At 43.3% G+C, this 16,235-nt stretch overlaps 1 protein-coding gene across 2 annotated transcripts in view; it reads right to left on the reverse strand.

Annotated features, from left to right (window-relative positions):
* The window catches only part of CRMP1 (collapsin response mediator protein 1), a 207,313-nt gene that overhangs the window by 21,169 nt on the left and 169,909 nt on the right, over positions 1–16,235 (reverse strand). For both annotated transcript variants that reach the window (XM_085642439.1, XM_085642440.1), the window contains exon 11: positions 14,613–14,783. In XM_085642439.1, coding sequence (XP_085498565.1) covers positions 14,613–14,783 — 171 coding nt within the window. The remainder of the gene's footprint in view (positions 1–14,612; positions 14,784–16,235) is intronic.

Genomic DNA, 16,235 nt, shown 5'->3' on the forward strand with positions numbered 1-16,235 from the left:
AATTCAGCATCAACAACTTTCAGTTGGAAGAAAGAAGTAAATTCACTGGGGTAAAATCATAGCTATCTACACAACAATGATACTTAAAAAATATTCCGACAGCATTGGACAAATCTGCAAAATGCTTTCCACATGAAGTATGCATGGGCCATAGATCTAAACGTTGTGTAAATGAATCAAGAGGGAGAACATTATGTGATCTCCCCCCAAAAAACTGTCATTCAGTTATAAGTTTGTTACAACACAATTACAATGTTTTGCATGAGGAGCTTCATTCAAAGTTACCTCTTTGTTGGTTTTGAGTCAATCCATTCCGTATTTTTTTAACAAATTAGCCAAGAAAACCAACAAAAATATTTGAATTTCTCGATGTTGAGTCCATGAACACTGCAGGTTTAAAAAGTCAAGTCTTTGAAGATTTTGTTTGCATTTTTTAATCTTTCTCTAGAATGTTCTCGAACGCTAGGTTTAATCAAAATAAACTACAAACACTGCTTAAATATCCTAGAGTCACAAATGTGTCATAGTTTGACACTATTAACAGGGTTTTTCTTTAAGTCTCCATTGTTTGCGGACATAATTACAAGGTGCCACTCCTTGTCCACATACCAGGTGGGTGCAGTCACTTTGTTCTTTCGATCGCCTTTCCGCCCCCATCCTCGCCAAGATCAGGGGATTCTTTTCACTTTTATCTTTATATTGAAACCTGGACAGCTGGCTTTATGCTTTATTCAAAATGGCCAACATGACCCCAAGTGAAGGTTTAAATGAGCCAGCCCAGGGCCAGCTTTAGCGCTGGTGGCGCCCGGTGCCACAATAATGTTTGGCGCCCTTAGACCCCTCGAATTCCCTCACTGCCACCGGGCAAATGTTTCCCTCATCTATCCAATCATAAGTTATTGCTAAACACAGCGCCCCCTACCTGAGGTCAGCGCCCCCATCAGGTCGGCGCCCAGTGCCGCCGCACCAGTCGCACTGCCCTAAAGCCGGCTGCCAGTCCTCCTTCAAACATATGACAGCGGTGCTGGTGCATTGCTAACAGGACATGGGGGCATCTTTCAGCTATCCTTGCCCAACCTGTCTCATGGCATTTTCTCAGGCCCAGGAGGATCGCCAGCAGCTGCCATAATGTCCAATAGGCATACAAAATGGGAGCCTGAATAACTGTTACCTGTCTCTTTCCCCTTCACCTTCATTCTTTTGAGGGTGAAGGACAAAGTTTGGTGGCAGCCACCATGGTGCCCTGTTTACACTAGCACTCGGCAGCTGTCCGCTGCCACAGAAAAACATTTTAATTGACAAACGCCCAAATTCTCACCTCAGGACTTACTCATGGCAAACACTGGTGAGAGAGGGGCAGCATCAAACTTACTAAACTTGGTAAAAACAAACATATTGGGTCATTCCCCACGTACTTCTGCACGCTGGAATGGGGGAGTAAGAAGCAATAACCTTCCCAGCCGTCTGGCAAGGCCGGCAGGGTAAAATATAATCATATATCCTTCCTCAAACCGAGGTGAAAGCACCTTTAAAGAGCAAAAAAAAACTCTGAAGAGAAGTCTGTCCCTGGGCGGTTTAGCTGTTTCAATTTACGTTATCACTTGTCACTGTCGCCCCTCACCACTACTATGCCTCCACTGCATCGTGGGACATTAAATCCCTTAGGGGAGGGGTTACTCACAACTCATTTGTAAAAAAGATATATTTAATAAAGTTTCCCTTACCCTATTTTTAATAAAAACAATTGAAACATTGTAATGCCTATCATCAACGTACTGGGGGCGATATAGTGGCTAGAAAGTGTAGTCTGAGAAATGTTGTTAGGGTAAACTTATTTGCAAAGTCTTTTTAGTGCTGCAGGCACCAGGGTTACCAATATTTCCCCCAGAGAAAAAAGGTATCTCGTAGAAGTCTCCCCACACCTTTCGGCAAGTGGAGATGCGGGGTGGAAGTGCCAAACAACCCTTCCCATCCATCGTGAAGCCCAGTGAGAAAGAAATGAAGGAACTAGCTGTTCAAAATGACAGCCGATGACAATGTGCCCTCTCAGCATTTTTTGGATAATACATTTCAGAAAGAGACTATGGGCCTTATTACGAGATTGGCGGTCTCGCAGCAGGCTGCCATGCCAGGACCCCGCTGCGAGACCGCCAAACACATAGTCACTCTGCCCGCCAGATTAACACTTACATCCTGGTCTGGCAGGCAGAGCTTTGGCAGTCCCACGGCAGTGCCTTTCTAAGGCTCATATCTGACCCTTAGAAAACACCACAATGGGAGCACCAAAGCACGTTCCAGCACGGAAAGAAATGGACCATGTTGTGCATTTCTTTCCGTGCTGGAACTGGTGATGCAGACATACAGGGGGACACCTCATGTGCACCCCCGTGCACAGAGGCATCAGGGGGCCCTGTAAGGCCCCCTTAGTTTCCTCACCATCACCCTTTTCCTGGCAGGTTCAACACCATGAAAAGGAGGGCAGTGAGGAAACTCAAAATATGCTTGGCGGTGCCGGCTGGAACACCGCCAGCATATTCTTCCCAGGAAAATACCGCCAGCCCAGTGGGATCCTTGATCATAGCAGTGCCACCGGTCTCGTGGTGGTCTAGCTGCTGCAGTTGTAATACTGCGGGTGGTCCCACAGTGAGGCGGTCATCGGACCGCCACCTCAACTACATAATAAGGCCCTAAATGTATATAGTATTGCATACCACCCTTATAGCATTTCTAGACACTGTAAATGACCAGTGATAATATTATTCAGTTTAATGATATTCATTTTATCAACTTTGTGCATCAATGAAGAAAACAAAAATGTCGCAAATCTTCTCCTCAGCTGCAAACTGCATGAAAAATTCAGGTCACTTAAATTGGCCCCAATCCTGTGGGAGTAAGGCCTACTTGGAAGGATGAAAAGCCTGATGTTCCTTTACTTTGATATGAACCAAAGGAAAGCAGAGGTAGTAATCATATTAATAAAAGAAGCCATTAAGGCAAGGACTTTATGGCTTGTGACTCCTTGAGTAGCAGCTTTCAAGCCACAACACTCTAATTCACGTGTGGAATTTGGAGAGGGCCGAAGACTACTAAATCCCGCCAACTTCAAGGCAGATTAAATAATTAAATAACTCCATGGTTTTATGATTAAACATCACTAACAAAAATACTAACAAAAATACTAATACTAACAAAAATACTGGCAACAAAAATACCACCAAAGAACTAAAGAGGACACAACTATTTAATTTATATACTTTGTATGTAAAGTCAAAAATATTGACAACTAAAGTATAGAAGACCACATTACTGTCAAACAATAAGAAAATATATTGGATTTTAACTAGTATACACTACATTAACTGTAAAACATGTTAACTTTAAAAATAATATTACATTTAAAAGATATACTTATAATATAAAAATATATAAAATAGTTTAAATTACAAGCAAAATTAAAATAGTTTAAAATAATTGAAAATAGAACATATTAAAATTATAATTAAAATAAAAAATACAAACAAATACCAACAAATAAATAAAATATAAAATATAAAATACCATTACCATAGTTGTGTTTAAATTACTAAAAAATAATAAATTCTCTTATGGACAGTAGGTAAAGTGATGGGCCATGGATGGCCAGATTTACTATTCCACTCCAACATGAGAAATAGTAGGAAAAGTGCTAGACATCGGAGGAGCTAGATTTACTATTGCCACTCCAACTTAAGCCACAGTTGGGAAAGAGTTGGACTTTGGAGAGGCCAGATTTTCTATTCCTACTTCAACCTAAGCAACAGTGGAGAAACTGTTGAACTTTGAATGGGTCAAATTTACTATTCCCAGTCTAACATAATCCACAGTAGGGAAAGTGTTGGACTTCGGAGGGGTCAGGACTACTATTACCACTCCAGCATAACCAACAGCAGGGAAAATATTTGATTTTAGAAAGGTCTGATGTAATTTTCCCTATCCTAGATGAATGCAAAATAAATTGCATACACAAAGAATAAATAAACCTAAAATATATTTTCAGAAACATATAAAAATATGTTCAACATTGAATAATTTATATACATTATTAAAAAACACAAAACAACTAATTAAAAAACATAATTAACATGAAAGTATACAGAAAATTATATTACAAATTAAACCATTGAAAAATGTAAAAAATGTATCTATAATACTTTGCACTCAATTACACTAAAATTCCATCAACCACAAAAATATATTAAATTGATAAAAGAACCAATATTGGTGCTGTAATATTAAGGTGCCGATTCCGATCCTGTAATATCCAGGTACGAATCGTCGTACGGAGCGTTTTCTCCGTACGACTCGTACCCGGGGAATGCACCTTACAAACCAGCAAGTACGATTCGTACAGAAATACCATTTCCGTACGAATCGTAAAAAACACTGTGCAACAAAAAAATACATACAAGTCCGATCCAGGACAGCGCGTACGTGACATTTGCACGGAGTCAGGCAGCGTTTTACGGACCAGCAAGTACGATTCGTACCCACAGCACTTCGCACGGGAATATTTTTACGGGAGCCAAAAAGTGCCGGAAAAACTAAGTACGCCGCGATGCACGAGGAAAAGGTGGCCCGGTACGCACCGTACCCCCATCCCTACACGTCCGCACCGAACCCCCAGCCCCCCCACATGTACGCACCGTACCCCCACCCCCGTATGTACGCACCGTACCCCCACCCCCGTATGTACGTCGCGTACCTGACCCCCGTATGTACGGCGCGTACCCCACCCTGGTATGTACGCACCATACCCCCACCCCCATATGTACGGCATGTACCCCACCCCCGTATGTACGGCGCGTACCCCACCCCCGTATGTACGGCGTGTACTTCACCCCCGCATGTATGCACCGTACCCCCAGTGCTACGCGCTGGGGGTACGGTGCCACCCCCGTATGTATGGCGCGTACCCCACCCCCGCATGTACGCACCGTACCCCCAGCGCTACACGCTGGGTTACGGTGTGTACATGCGGGGGTGGGGTATGCGCCGTACATACGGGGGTGGGGTACGCGCCGTACATACGGGGGTGGGGTACGCGCCGTACATACGGGGGTGGGGTGGGAGACTGGGGGGGGGCCGTACGACTCGTACCCCTCGCCCAGGTGTACCCGGGGTAGGGGTGGTACACAGTTCGCGCCCTACGGGACGTTTTACATACGAATGTGTATTCGAACCGCCGGTACGGATCGTACTTGTGCGCTCGGACTTCAGTTTTACGAATCGTACGTAAAACTGTCCGGGGACGTGTCGTAGACTTTTCCCGAGGTCATTCGTATGTATATTCCACGTACGAATCGTACTTGGCCGTCTGTACGGGATTTGTACGATTCGTACGTAAAAAAATACAGATACGAGTCGTACAGGAAATTTTTTTAACGGATCGGAATCGGCACCATAGTGTAATACAAAAAACCTTAAACATAATATGGTAAACTAATATCCAAATTATTAAAAACAATAAATAACTATGGCAAGCAATTACCTATTTAACAAATAAAAATGTATTACCATATTTTTTTAAATACGTTTTAAATGACTAAAAATAATGTACATAATTAGTGACCTAATTAACAAATTAAACCATATAAAAAATTATAATCAATTAAAAAATAAATATTTTTAAAATATCCCGTATTGCTCGTCAAACCCAACAACCAGCCTAAAATCGACTTAAAGCACTAAACAATGTTTTAAAAAATCAATATACTTAGCATTAAAATAATAACAACTAAAAACACAAAAACTAATACAACTCAACCAAATAATTAAAAAACAATAATATAAATTACTATACTGAAAAAATATAAATGACTTAGAAAAACACTATTCTTATCTTCTGTGTTCTGTCCCATGATATTTGTGACATCACAATATGTTTGACATGATAGGTGTGTCTCACAATATTTCTGAAAAAATATTTTTGTGGAATACCAATTCCAGGTTCAGTTTTCTAGATAGTCCTCCTATACCTGTAAACATGCTGTCGAACTGCACCTGATGACATTTTAACAACCTTAACTACAAGAATTCATTACGTAGCAGCCATAGCTCTTAAGAAACTTGGGGCATATTTACAAGCCACAGGAACGACACTTTTAAAGATGTTCCTGTGGAGAGAGGGTCTTCGCCTTATTTAGAAAGCAGCGTTAAGCCACGTAACGCCGCCTTGTAAATAAGGCACTCTTTCACGCTATACTTAGCATGAAAGGGGTGAGCAATGGGTGTTGCAGTAAGCAGTCCCCCGCCACACCCATTGATTTTGACGCTGCCCATATTTACAAGAATGAGAAAGGAAAAGGCACACAATTGATGGACGGAATGCAGAACAAATCAAAACATTCACCCCCAGTCAAGAGATCTGGGTTAAATCCATCATTCTTTTGCTCACCATGCCACCCCAGTTTAGACCTGGTCATATACAAATCAGTCTTGACCCTGTGCCTCATGGGAACAGTCCAGCCCGAAATGCCAAGCCAGGTCCTCCCTGGACCGGAAACAAGCATCCTAGGACCGGTTTCGGGGTTTCACCCCTCTTCAGCCAGGCTAGCTTGATTACAGTGGCACAGTGAGCCCAGGGCCCACGTCTGGGCATACCTGGCACACTTAGGGCGAGAAAGCAAAAGACACACAATTGATGGATGGAATGCAGAACAAATCAAAACATTCACCCCCAGTCAAGAGATCTGGGTTAAATCCATCATTCTTATGCTCACCATGCCACCCCAGTTCAGACCTGGCCATATACAAATCAGTCTTCACCCTGTGCCTCATGGGAACAGTCCAGCCCGAAATGCCAAGCCAGGTCCTCCCTGGACCGGAAACAAGCATCCTAGGACCGGTTTCGGGGTTTCACCCCTCTTCAGCCAGGCTAGCTTGATTACAGTGGCACAGTGAGCCCAGGACCCATGTCTGGGCATACCTGGCGCACTTAGGGCGAGAAAGCAAAAGACACACAATTGATGAACGGAATGCAGAACAAATCAAAACATTCACCCCCAGTTAAGAGATCTGGGTTAAACCCATCATTCTTTTGCTCACCATGCCACCCCAGTTTTGACCTGGTCATATGCAAATCAATCTTGACCCTGTGCCTCATGGGAACAGTCCAGCACAAACTGCATTCTGCAGCATACGTAGAAACAGCAAAACAGCAAAAAGCCATGAATGATTGTTTATGTGCAGGAAGGTGTCCCTTCCTGCACATAAAGAATCATTCCCTCAATGCAGACGCACCCCCTGCACTATGATGAAAGGGTGTCTGCATTGGTGCTAGGCAGCTGAATTTAGCGCAAGCTCAGGGAGAAGCGAAGGGGTGCACCGTATTATTGTAAATATGGTGCATCCCTTAATTTCTAAAGTGATGGAGCTCCAACAGTTCTGTTGTAAATATGCCCCTGAGACTCTGGTAAAAAGTAGATAGCAATAGGTCAGACAAGTGTTCTTAGCAAATGGAGCAGCTGGGCATGAAGCTCAGCCAGAGAGTCAAAAAATGCAAAATAATACAAAATAAAATTAATAATTAAAAAGATACACACCCACAACTCAATACCACTGATCCATGCCACAGACCCACGTGCATTGGCTCTTTCAATAAATTATCAGCTCTGGCAGAAAAGGGAAGATTGATAAAAGTACTGCAACAACAACAAAGGATGGATTAGATGGCCTTGCCAGGATTCAAACTTGTGACCTGTAGATCACATCAGATGTTAACAGTATTGCCTAATCTCACTGAGTCATCTTGTCAGCTGAAATGAGTCACTGTTGGGGAAAGGAGTGGACATGATTCTGTCACTGTTGCCATCAGTAGTGGACTTCACAGGCAGATTTGTATTGCGTGAGACAAGAGGAAGCGGAGTAGATGGGACATTCACCATTGACGTTCAAAGAAGGTTCTCCCATTGGACCAGGCGTATGTGATCTATAGTCGAGAAGAATGATGAGGGGTGAGACTCAGAAAGAGGACGTGGCAGAAAAGTTAGTGTAGTGGCGTACAAGACACGGACAGTGATAGGTAACTAGTGACACAGATAAAGAGGGCGTGGCAGGGAAGGAGGCATTCGAGTGACAAACAGATAGCAACAGATAGATGGAAAGAGTGAAGGAAGGAGAGAGACAGGAATAAATACTGAGAGGAGGAGGCTAAAAGTAAAAAATGTGAAAGAGGATGCATTGCCGCTGCTCATTAAGAACAGGATGTGCTCTCCATCAATGCAATTTGGTTTTGGTGGGGCCCGATTTGGTCCTGGGCATGGGGAGGTGGCTTCAAAACGTAATTCTGTTCTTCAGCCTGCCCTGGTACTTTCTTTGATGGCATATGCGCCTCTAAAATGAAATCGCTCTATGCAGGTCAGCTCATGCGTATTTACATTGCCAATGTCTCTGGGCTCACCAATCAGAATCTCGTATTAGCTGAGGATAATACAAATAGCGTATTTAGGATTCTGCGGTTGCTCAGATGCATGTTTGCTTGAGCAGGGGTGGCTCCTACGCAATGGCAGAGGAGTGTCGCCCAATTGGCTCAGAGCCAGCAGGTGAAAAATAAAACGATATTCTATCATTGTTTTATTTTTCACATGCTGGCTGAGCCAGAGTGCGTAGGGAGGGGAGGGCCTATGGGAGGGGGGAGGAGGACTGGTTCAACCACTTCTAAGTGCGCATGTGTGTTAGGCTGGCTGTCTCAGGCTGGCCAAACACACATGCGCACTTAGGTTTCTCCAACCAAGCTGTATTGAACAGCTCGCTCAGAGAAACAGCACAGACTCCCTGTCCTGAGAGGAGTGTCAAAGCATGAAAGCAGCACAGGGATTGCACAGGGTGTCTGTGATGTGACCAGGAAGAAGAACACTGAGGCGCGACAGCACAGGGACTGCACAGGGTGTCTGTGATGTGACCAGGAAGAAGAACACTGAGGAGGTGGCCGGCAGTTTCACATAAGTGTTTATTTATTTTAATTATTATTAATCTTCCCCTAGCGCTCCCCCTCCTGCGCTCTCCTCTTCCCCCTCCAACAGCCCCACCTCTTCTTGTTTGTGGCGGCCACCATCGTGTTTGAGGGAACCATGTCTCCCACAGCTGACAAGTATTCTGGTTTAAAAGTGAAACAGTTTATGCAGAGGGGGCAAGTACTGGCATTATTTTATTATTTCCTGTGCTTTTTATTTAACATTTCTGTATGGAATGCGATACTGCGTAATCGAGCGACACTGTTGTGTTTTTACAGCCCAGTTATAAAAAATTCTAAAAAGTGTGCAATTCATTTATTAGTAATTGCTAGAGTTACTTTTTATTACTAGACACTGAAATAAAATCTAGGAACTATCCAGTAGGACCCCAAAGACGCATAGCATGCTTACAAAATTAAATGTATGGTTTAAATAATCGCGTGACTAGGTAGGGGTGAACTGGGACAGAAAGTAGGCCCGGGCATCAAAATGAAAGTGGCCACCATTAGCGAATCCAATAGCTAAAATAAAGTGTCCCACAATTGCAAATCGGGACAGTTTTGAACTCGTCGTAAAGAAGACCCACTGTGCAGGTGATTTGCAAGGTATGGGAGACTGCATGCATTTGTGCTTGCAGCAGGCAATGTTTGTGGTAATATCAAAGAAATCAACAGTAAAAACTGGCCCATCAGACCAACTGTTCCAATACAAATGGGTGAGACAGCCCTTACTAAAGCCCATCACAATATTTCTTCCTGGCTTACAATGACAATGTCCATTTGCTTTTTTGGAAGAGATGGCATCTCCCGCTAGAGGAGAAATATACATATGAGGGCAAATTTGCTAAGAAGTCACGTAATGCAGCATAGCACAGCAAGCAAAGTTGCTGAGCTGTGTTGCACGAAAGGGAACGCGCAGAGCAGCGTCATATCACTCTTGCGCTGCCACACTTTATGTTGCCTTCTGCCAAGCAAAGAACCATGCACTATAGTGAAAGAGTGTGTGCGTGGTGTCTAGCATAGTTCAGTGCAAAAAACGTTTTCCAAGTTGAATCTGTCTTTTTACAGAACAGCACATATGCGCAGTTGGAAAAGTTCAATGAAAAGAAAACTTTTCTCCTACTATATGCCTGCCTCGGGGAGGGATAATGTATAGGTGCGAAGCTTTGTTTACCATTTTTAGTACATAGGGTTTTGCTTCAAATATGGTTGCATGACAATGCCCATATATCACCCATGGAACACCCCCTTGTCAAAAAGTACCTCTAACTTTGCGGCTATTTTGCAGTGTACATCAAGATTTGCTTTGGACAGTAAATAAGTTTTCAAGTATTTGAGCTGGTTTCCTCCACTTTTTTTGTGACTTTACACTGGTGTAAAACATTGATAAATACGGCCTTCGATAACGTTACTATCAGATACAGTGTCATAACTTGCAGTTGGCAGAAGGTGGCGCCATTGCCTCAGGGAAGGAGGTTTGATAAGTTACAATATGCTGTTGTTATTTCCACGCCCAGAAAATCACTTTGAGGACCGAAATAAAGATACTGACATTGGTTCTATGAATTATTTGGTGGGATTCGGACACAAGCAGAAAGATGTCACCACGTCCCTTCTTCTAAGAAATGATTGCCAATAGACACAGACGCCGGAAAAAAACATGCTTCAAACGTATGCTGTGTTATTGGTAAGCAGACACGTTGGAGGCAGTAAAATATAACAATGACAAGTGGCAACTTCCCTTATTGAGACCACAACTTCAGAAAAGGTCATGTCTGGCACTGGGGAAAAAAAGGAAGGTTGGTATAATTTATGAATTGTGCGTATTTGATGGGGTATACAATCACCATTTGAATGGAACGTTCAGCAAACTGCTTCACCTCAATAGTTTTGCTCTCATCCTAAGTTGTTTGATTCCTCATCTAAAGAATATATACAAGGTGCGCCTGATTAGCAAATATATGGGTTTGTTATTTCTGGGTCGTGAGCTTTGACTTTAATAGATTGGGCAGTATCAGTTATTCTGCAAGAATATTCTGAAATACTGCTTTAGTTCACATGTAGAACACAACACTGATTAAAAACACATATTTGATGTAGCATGCTAAGTCGAGTATGGGAATTTGATTGTGACATGATGAGAAACACAACAACCGGGGGCCGTACTATAATAAGTGCCCCAGAGGCTCAATGGGCGTTTGCATGCCCCCTTTGGTATTATAGAAGGGGGCGCAGACGCTTGTGCGTCCCCTTCTATAAAACCAATAGTGCTGACGTTATTGACAGACGGCGTTCCCTCATTTGCATTGGAGCGTACCCTATGCAAATGAGGGAATTCCTTTGACTCTGCGCCCGCGCCATATTACAGGCGCAGCGCAGAGTCAAAGCAGCCTTCAGGAGGCGTACTGACAGTGCGCCATTTAAAAGGTGGCGCACTGTCAGTGCGCCTCATGACAGCAGCCCTCTGCAGCAGGTAAAGGGGAGCCCATGGACCCCCCAGACATCCCCTTGCAGGCGGGTGCAAGGGGATCTCTATTCCCCTCTAAAAGTGCAGGCGGGTGCCGCCGGCAGTGTGAAAACACAGAGCAGCTGCTCCGTGTTTTCACATGAATGCGCGGCCCCCAGGGCAGCTCGAGTTCACGGCTGCCCTGGGGGCAGCGCCTTAACCATAGCCATGGGGCGCATTGGCATTGTTTGCACCCAGCGCAACTTTCCGAAGGTGCGCCTGGCGCAAACAATGCCAATACATAATACGGCCCCTGATGGGGAAACATTAATGCAAAGCTCTGCTTATGTCAAAATAGAATACAGAGCTCGCTTGGATAAACTACAGTTTACAGGGCCTTAACTTGTTTTGATAACGTCATAGAAAATGGATTATTTGATGGTGGACTTTAACATTCGCCATTGAAATACGCAGCATATATGGAGGAGAAACGATATCTGTAACTAATTACACAAGGACATTTTCTAAGTTTCTGAAGTACATTGTCAACATTTCACATCAGTGTGCCTGTATGGGTGATCTCTGTTAGTTTTGTATTGTATTGCAACATTTATATAGAGCATACTAGGTCTTTGTGTGTGGTGCTAAGGCACTTGCCTAGGGTGCACGCTACACCATGTAGGGTGCATGTTTGGAAGTGCGTTGTCTTTGTTTTGATCATATGTGGGAAGTGAATCCATGTCGTACATGATGACCACCGAGGTGCGGTTATTGTGTTATGGGACACACCTCAGCTGTATGATGGATGAAGGAGGCGTTTTCAGTAAGCTGCCAGCTTTGAAGAGCTCTACAAGTTCCCTGATGGTATTTCTTATGTTCATGGTCCACTAAACTAGTTATCACTCGGGGTTGTTAGTTCTGAGATATTTTGTGTCATGTCCAGAGATCTGCTTGATGTTTTTTTTTAATATCATCCCATATCTGATTGTCATTGTGGGATGTTCAAAAGAGATGGTAGTGTGGAGCTTGTTAGGACCTGCAGTGATGGACTAAATCAAAGATGTCTTTGGCCAGCTGCATGTGACACATTTCTTTGGTAATTCCATACCTAGTCATCTGGCAATGGGAGGATTCATTTGTGGGTGATGGACATGGGCCAAAGTAGTTTTACCTCATGTTAGTGTAATAGTATTAAGCAGTGTCGGGAAATAATTATGCAGCCTGTTTAAACTACAATAGTCTGCCCGACCACTTCGTGTTATTGTTTTAGTATTAAAGTGGGCCAGGCTTGTTATATATTGTATTGTGCTGTAATTGATATATATAGCACAGATGAACTCTGACGAGGCATTCAAGCACTTTACGCAGGTCAACCCGCTGCTCCAGAAGCCAATGTTTATATTTGTTTCAGTGGAATTCTTGGTCATTGGGATTAGTCTTGTGCTCATAAGGAAACTTCATTTACTCCAATTTGTATGTGGTGGATTAAGTAATCGGAGGTAGGTGTGGTTTGTAGTGGGAGTTGGGTACGCAAACACATGCAAATGGTTCGCAGTATTAGTAGGTGAACTACAGGAGATGAGGTATTGTTAGACTGTAGGGGTATAACTTCCAAAGATGAGGGTGTCATCTTTGGAAGGAGAAGTAGGCACTTTTCAGAAATGCAATAAAAAGGACTGAGGCAAACATACATGTGACTTAGCACAGGCTGCATCCAATCACCATCTGTGTCAGCAGCAGTCTTTAAAGTATACTGTCACTTCAGAGAAGCATAGCGTGTGCCTCTTTTCTAATGATCTCAGGGCAGGAGTGCCTGCTGGACCCTGGGCAGCCTGTAAGGATGGGTGGCGCAGGCGTGTCCTGGAGGTCATTCCTGTTGCGGTGAAGGGTAGAGGAGTGCACAGATGTGCACCTGGCCCTACACCCATGAAATATATGATTTTTGTTTCTTGGGAGGCTCCAGGCTGCAGATTCCTGGGAGCTGCATAGGGACAGCTACAAGAAACACCCCCCTCACCCCCCACCCTTGTGTGACACATGTGGCAAGTCTTGCCCTTCTGGCCTGCAATAGGTTGCATCCTGGGACATGCAATTTAGTTTCAACTTTGAAAATTCCAGCATTCAAGGCTCTGCAGACTTAGAAGACGGGACCCGCAGAAGATGTCCCACATAACAAGGAACCAGTTTTCAGCTATGTAATACATTTTTGAGAAGAAGGGGCCAAGCGGTCCACATATTATATGGGCTGGGAAGCTCCCTTACTGTGTATTGTGAGGGATGGATCCGTTCACCTTGGAGTTCTGTTACCAATAAATGGACTCCGCCCTGTACCACTTTGTAACAGTGGCGTAACGAAAGTTGAAGGGGCCCCCTGCAAGGTACACAGAGGGGCCCCCGCTCCGGATTTAATCCAGAGCTCTCCGGCATGAGTACAGTGCTGAGGGGGGCCCCTGCAGCTCTTGCCCCCCCCCCGCACTACAGGGATGCAGACCTGTGTTACGCCCATGCTTTGTAAGTCGTAGAACTCCTCCCTGAATCGCAGTATCTTCATAATGTAGAGAGGGTGGTACTTTATCCTATTTTTGATTCCATCACGGAATCGGTATTGATTTTGCTTTCAACACCCCAGCTTAACGAAGGCACTGTCAATGGACCTAGCATCATATTTGTCTTGGGGTGAATTGCATGGTTAGGAACAGTCAGACTCACAGTCATGGCATCAAACTAGCAACATGCTCTGGACGTTAAAGGGATAAGTACACCACTGTAGCCATATTGTTCTCTTAAAGAAATACACTATTTCACAAAGAATTTCCCAAAATTAAGTTGATTTTTCTCTGCTTGATTTTGAGCGTAAGCTTGTTCAAAGGAAAAATTTCCACCGCTTGCTGATGCTGGGTGATATGAATTTTGCCACTTTTCGTTTGAGTGTTCCAATTTCACGTGCGAGGCCCATTTTCCTACTTTCATTTACCTACACCAACGCATTTGGCTAAATTTCAATGTGTTACTGTCTGGAATAATACTTTACAGATGTCACATTGTTTAAGGTATATTGTGTTTAAGAAAACTATGCTCTCAAAATAATAAAGATTATCGCTAAATCAAACTCGGTTAGATGTTCATTGAGATGTCAACCAATATATTTCAGAGCGTAAATAGCGAATTCCATCCTACTGATTTGTGGCTCTTGGCCGAGATGCTCTTTGTCCGATCTGGATCCCAGATGACCACGTCTGCGTCAGAGCCAATGGCGATCCGGCCTTTCCTTGGGTACAGGTTAAAGATTTTGGCTGCGTTGCTGCTGGTGACGGCAACAAACTGATTCTCGTCCATCTTGCCTGTGGCCTGAAGAAAGCAGACACAAAGTACTGAAGCACATTTTAAAACTGCAGGCAATACAAAATAAAATAAAATCCGAACATTAAAAACATTAAATAATGATTTTTATATTTTATTTTTAGAAGGTTGAATGCAAATGCAAAATAAATTGGTAAAATATGGCTAGAAATGATTAAAATGCATGTTAAATTGGTGATATCTGCAAATTTTTCAGAGCATTGCAAGTGGAATAATAAACAAAAAGAATGGAGCAGGAAAGCTGGACAGCAAAGTATGCTGCAGAGATGCGAGATGGTGGGAAAACAACTGTGGACTAAGGAGTAATAAGGTGAATGTATCCCACATAAAAATGAAGATTATATAAGAGGGAATAGAACCCTCTGCTAAAAAGTATCCTATGAATGTTAAGATTCTGGATGTAGATGGCCTTATATATATTTCTGATTTCCTTATGTTATAGTTATATATATTTTTTTAACCTAAAAATATTAGGACACACATGGGCAAAGTGGAAGTGCCAGAGACAAAGCCAGGATATTTAATTTGAAAATGAATATTGTACCATAATGACACTCAAGAAAAGCAAGCAGCATGTGTTTTATTACCGTGGGGTAATCTAGAGTATTCTCTGAATTTATTGGTAGACAATATGTGCAGCATTTTGTATGATTTTCATTAGCTTAAGCATGTTTTTTTTTCACTGCAGACAGGTTCAACTAGAAAATCTCTCACCGATAGACATTTTCCCCTCGAATCACACATTTGTTGCTTGAAACTGTCTCCTGTCCATATCTCAAGTACCTTTAGGGCCATATTTATCATTCAGTTGCGTCACACTAACACCATGCAACAGGGTGCATACGCAACACAACTACCTTTCGTGGTCCTGTGTGGCTTCACAAATCCCTGAGTGGCTCCATAAATCCAGAGTAACGCAACACAGCACAAATCCCTGGGTTGCATTACTCTGCCCCAGGGAGTCATTCCATGGGTGGTACATGAGTGTTCCCTCGCAACACCCATGGAATTTGAAGCATTCCCAGATTTGCCATCAGTGGTAGACCTTGGAATGCGCCACAACTGCTACACCCCATCAGGTGAGGCTCAACGAGTGAAGTATGCTTATTTCTCCTCGTTCTTTCGTCTTTCTATGTGTGCTGCATTCTGCAATGCCTCGGGGGATTGTTTTTGTGCAGGAAGGTGCCTCTTCCTGCACAAAAACAATCCAGCTTACAACTCAGGCACCCTTGCATATTGTGCGTGTGCACTTGCTAAAGACAGGAATGTGCTGTATCATTTTATATACGGCACATTCCTCCCTTTCCCTGTCGCTCAGAGCAATGCAGCAAGGTGGCATGCTGCCCTGCGTGACTTTTTGATAAACAGGCCCCTTACTGTGCAAGATATGACGTCACCTAGAAAATTCACACAAGATACCAAGACAAAACAATATAATCA

The sequence above is a fragment of the Triturus cristatus genome, chromosome 2_2 (assembly GCF_964204655.1).
Source record: "Triturus cristatus chromosome 2_2, aTriCri1.1, whole genome shotgun sequence".
In the NCBI taxonomy this organism is placed as follows: Eukaryota; Metazoa; Chordata; class Amphibia; order Caudata; family Salamandridae; genus Triturus; species Triturus cristatus.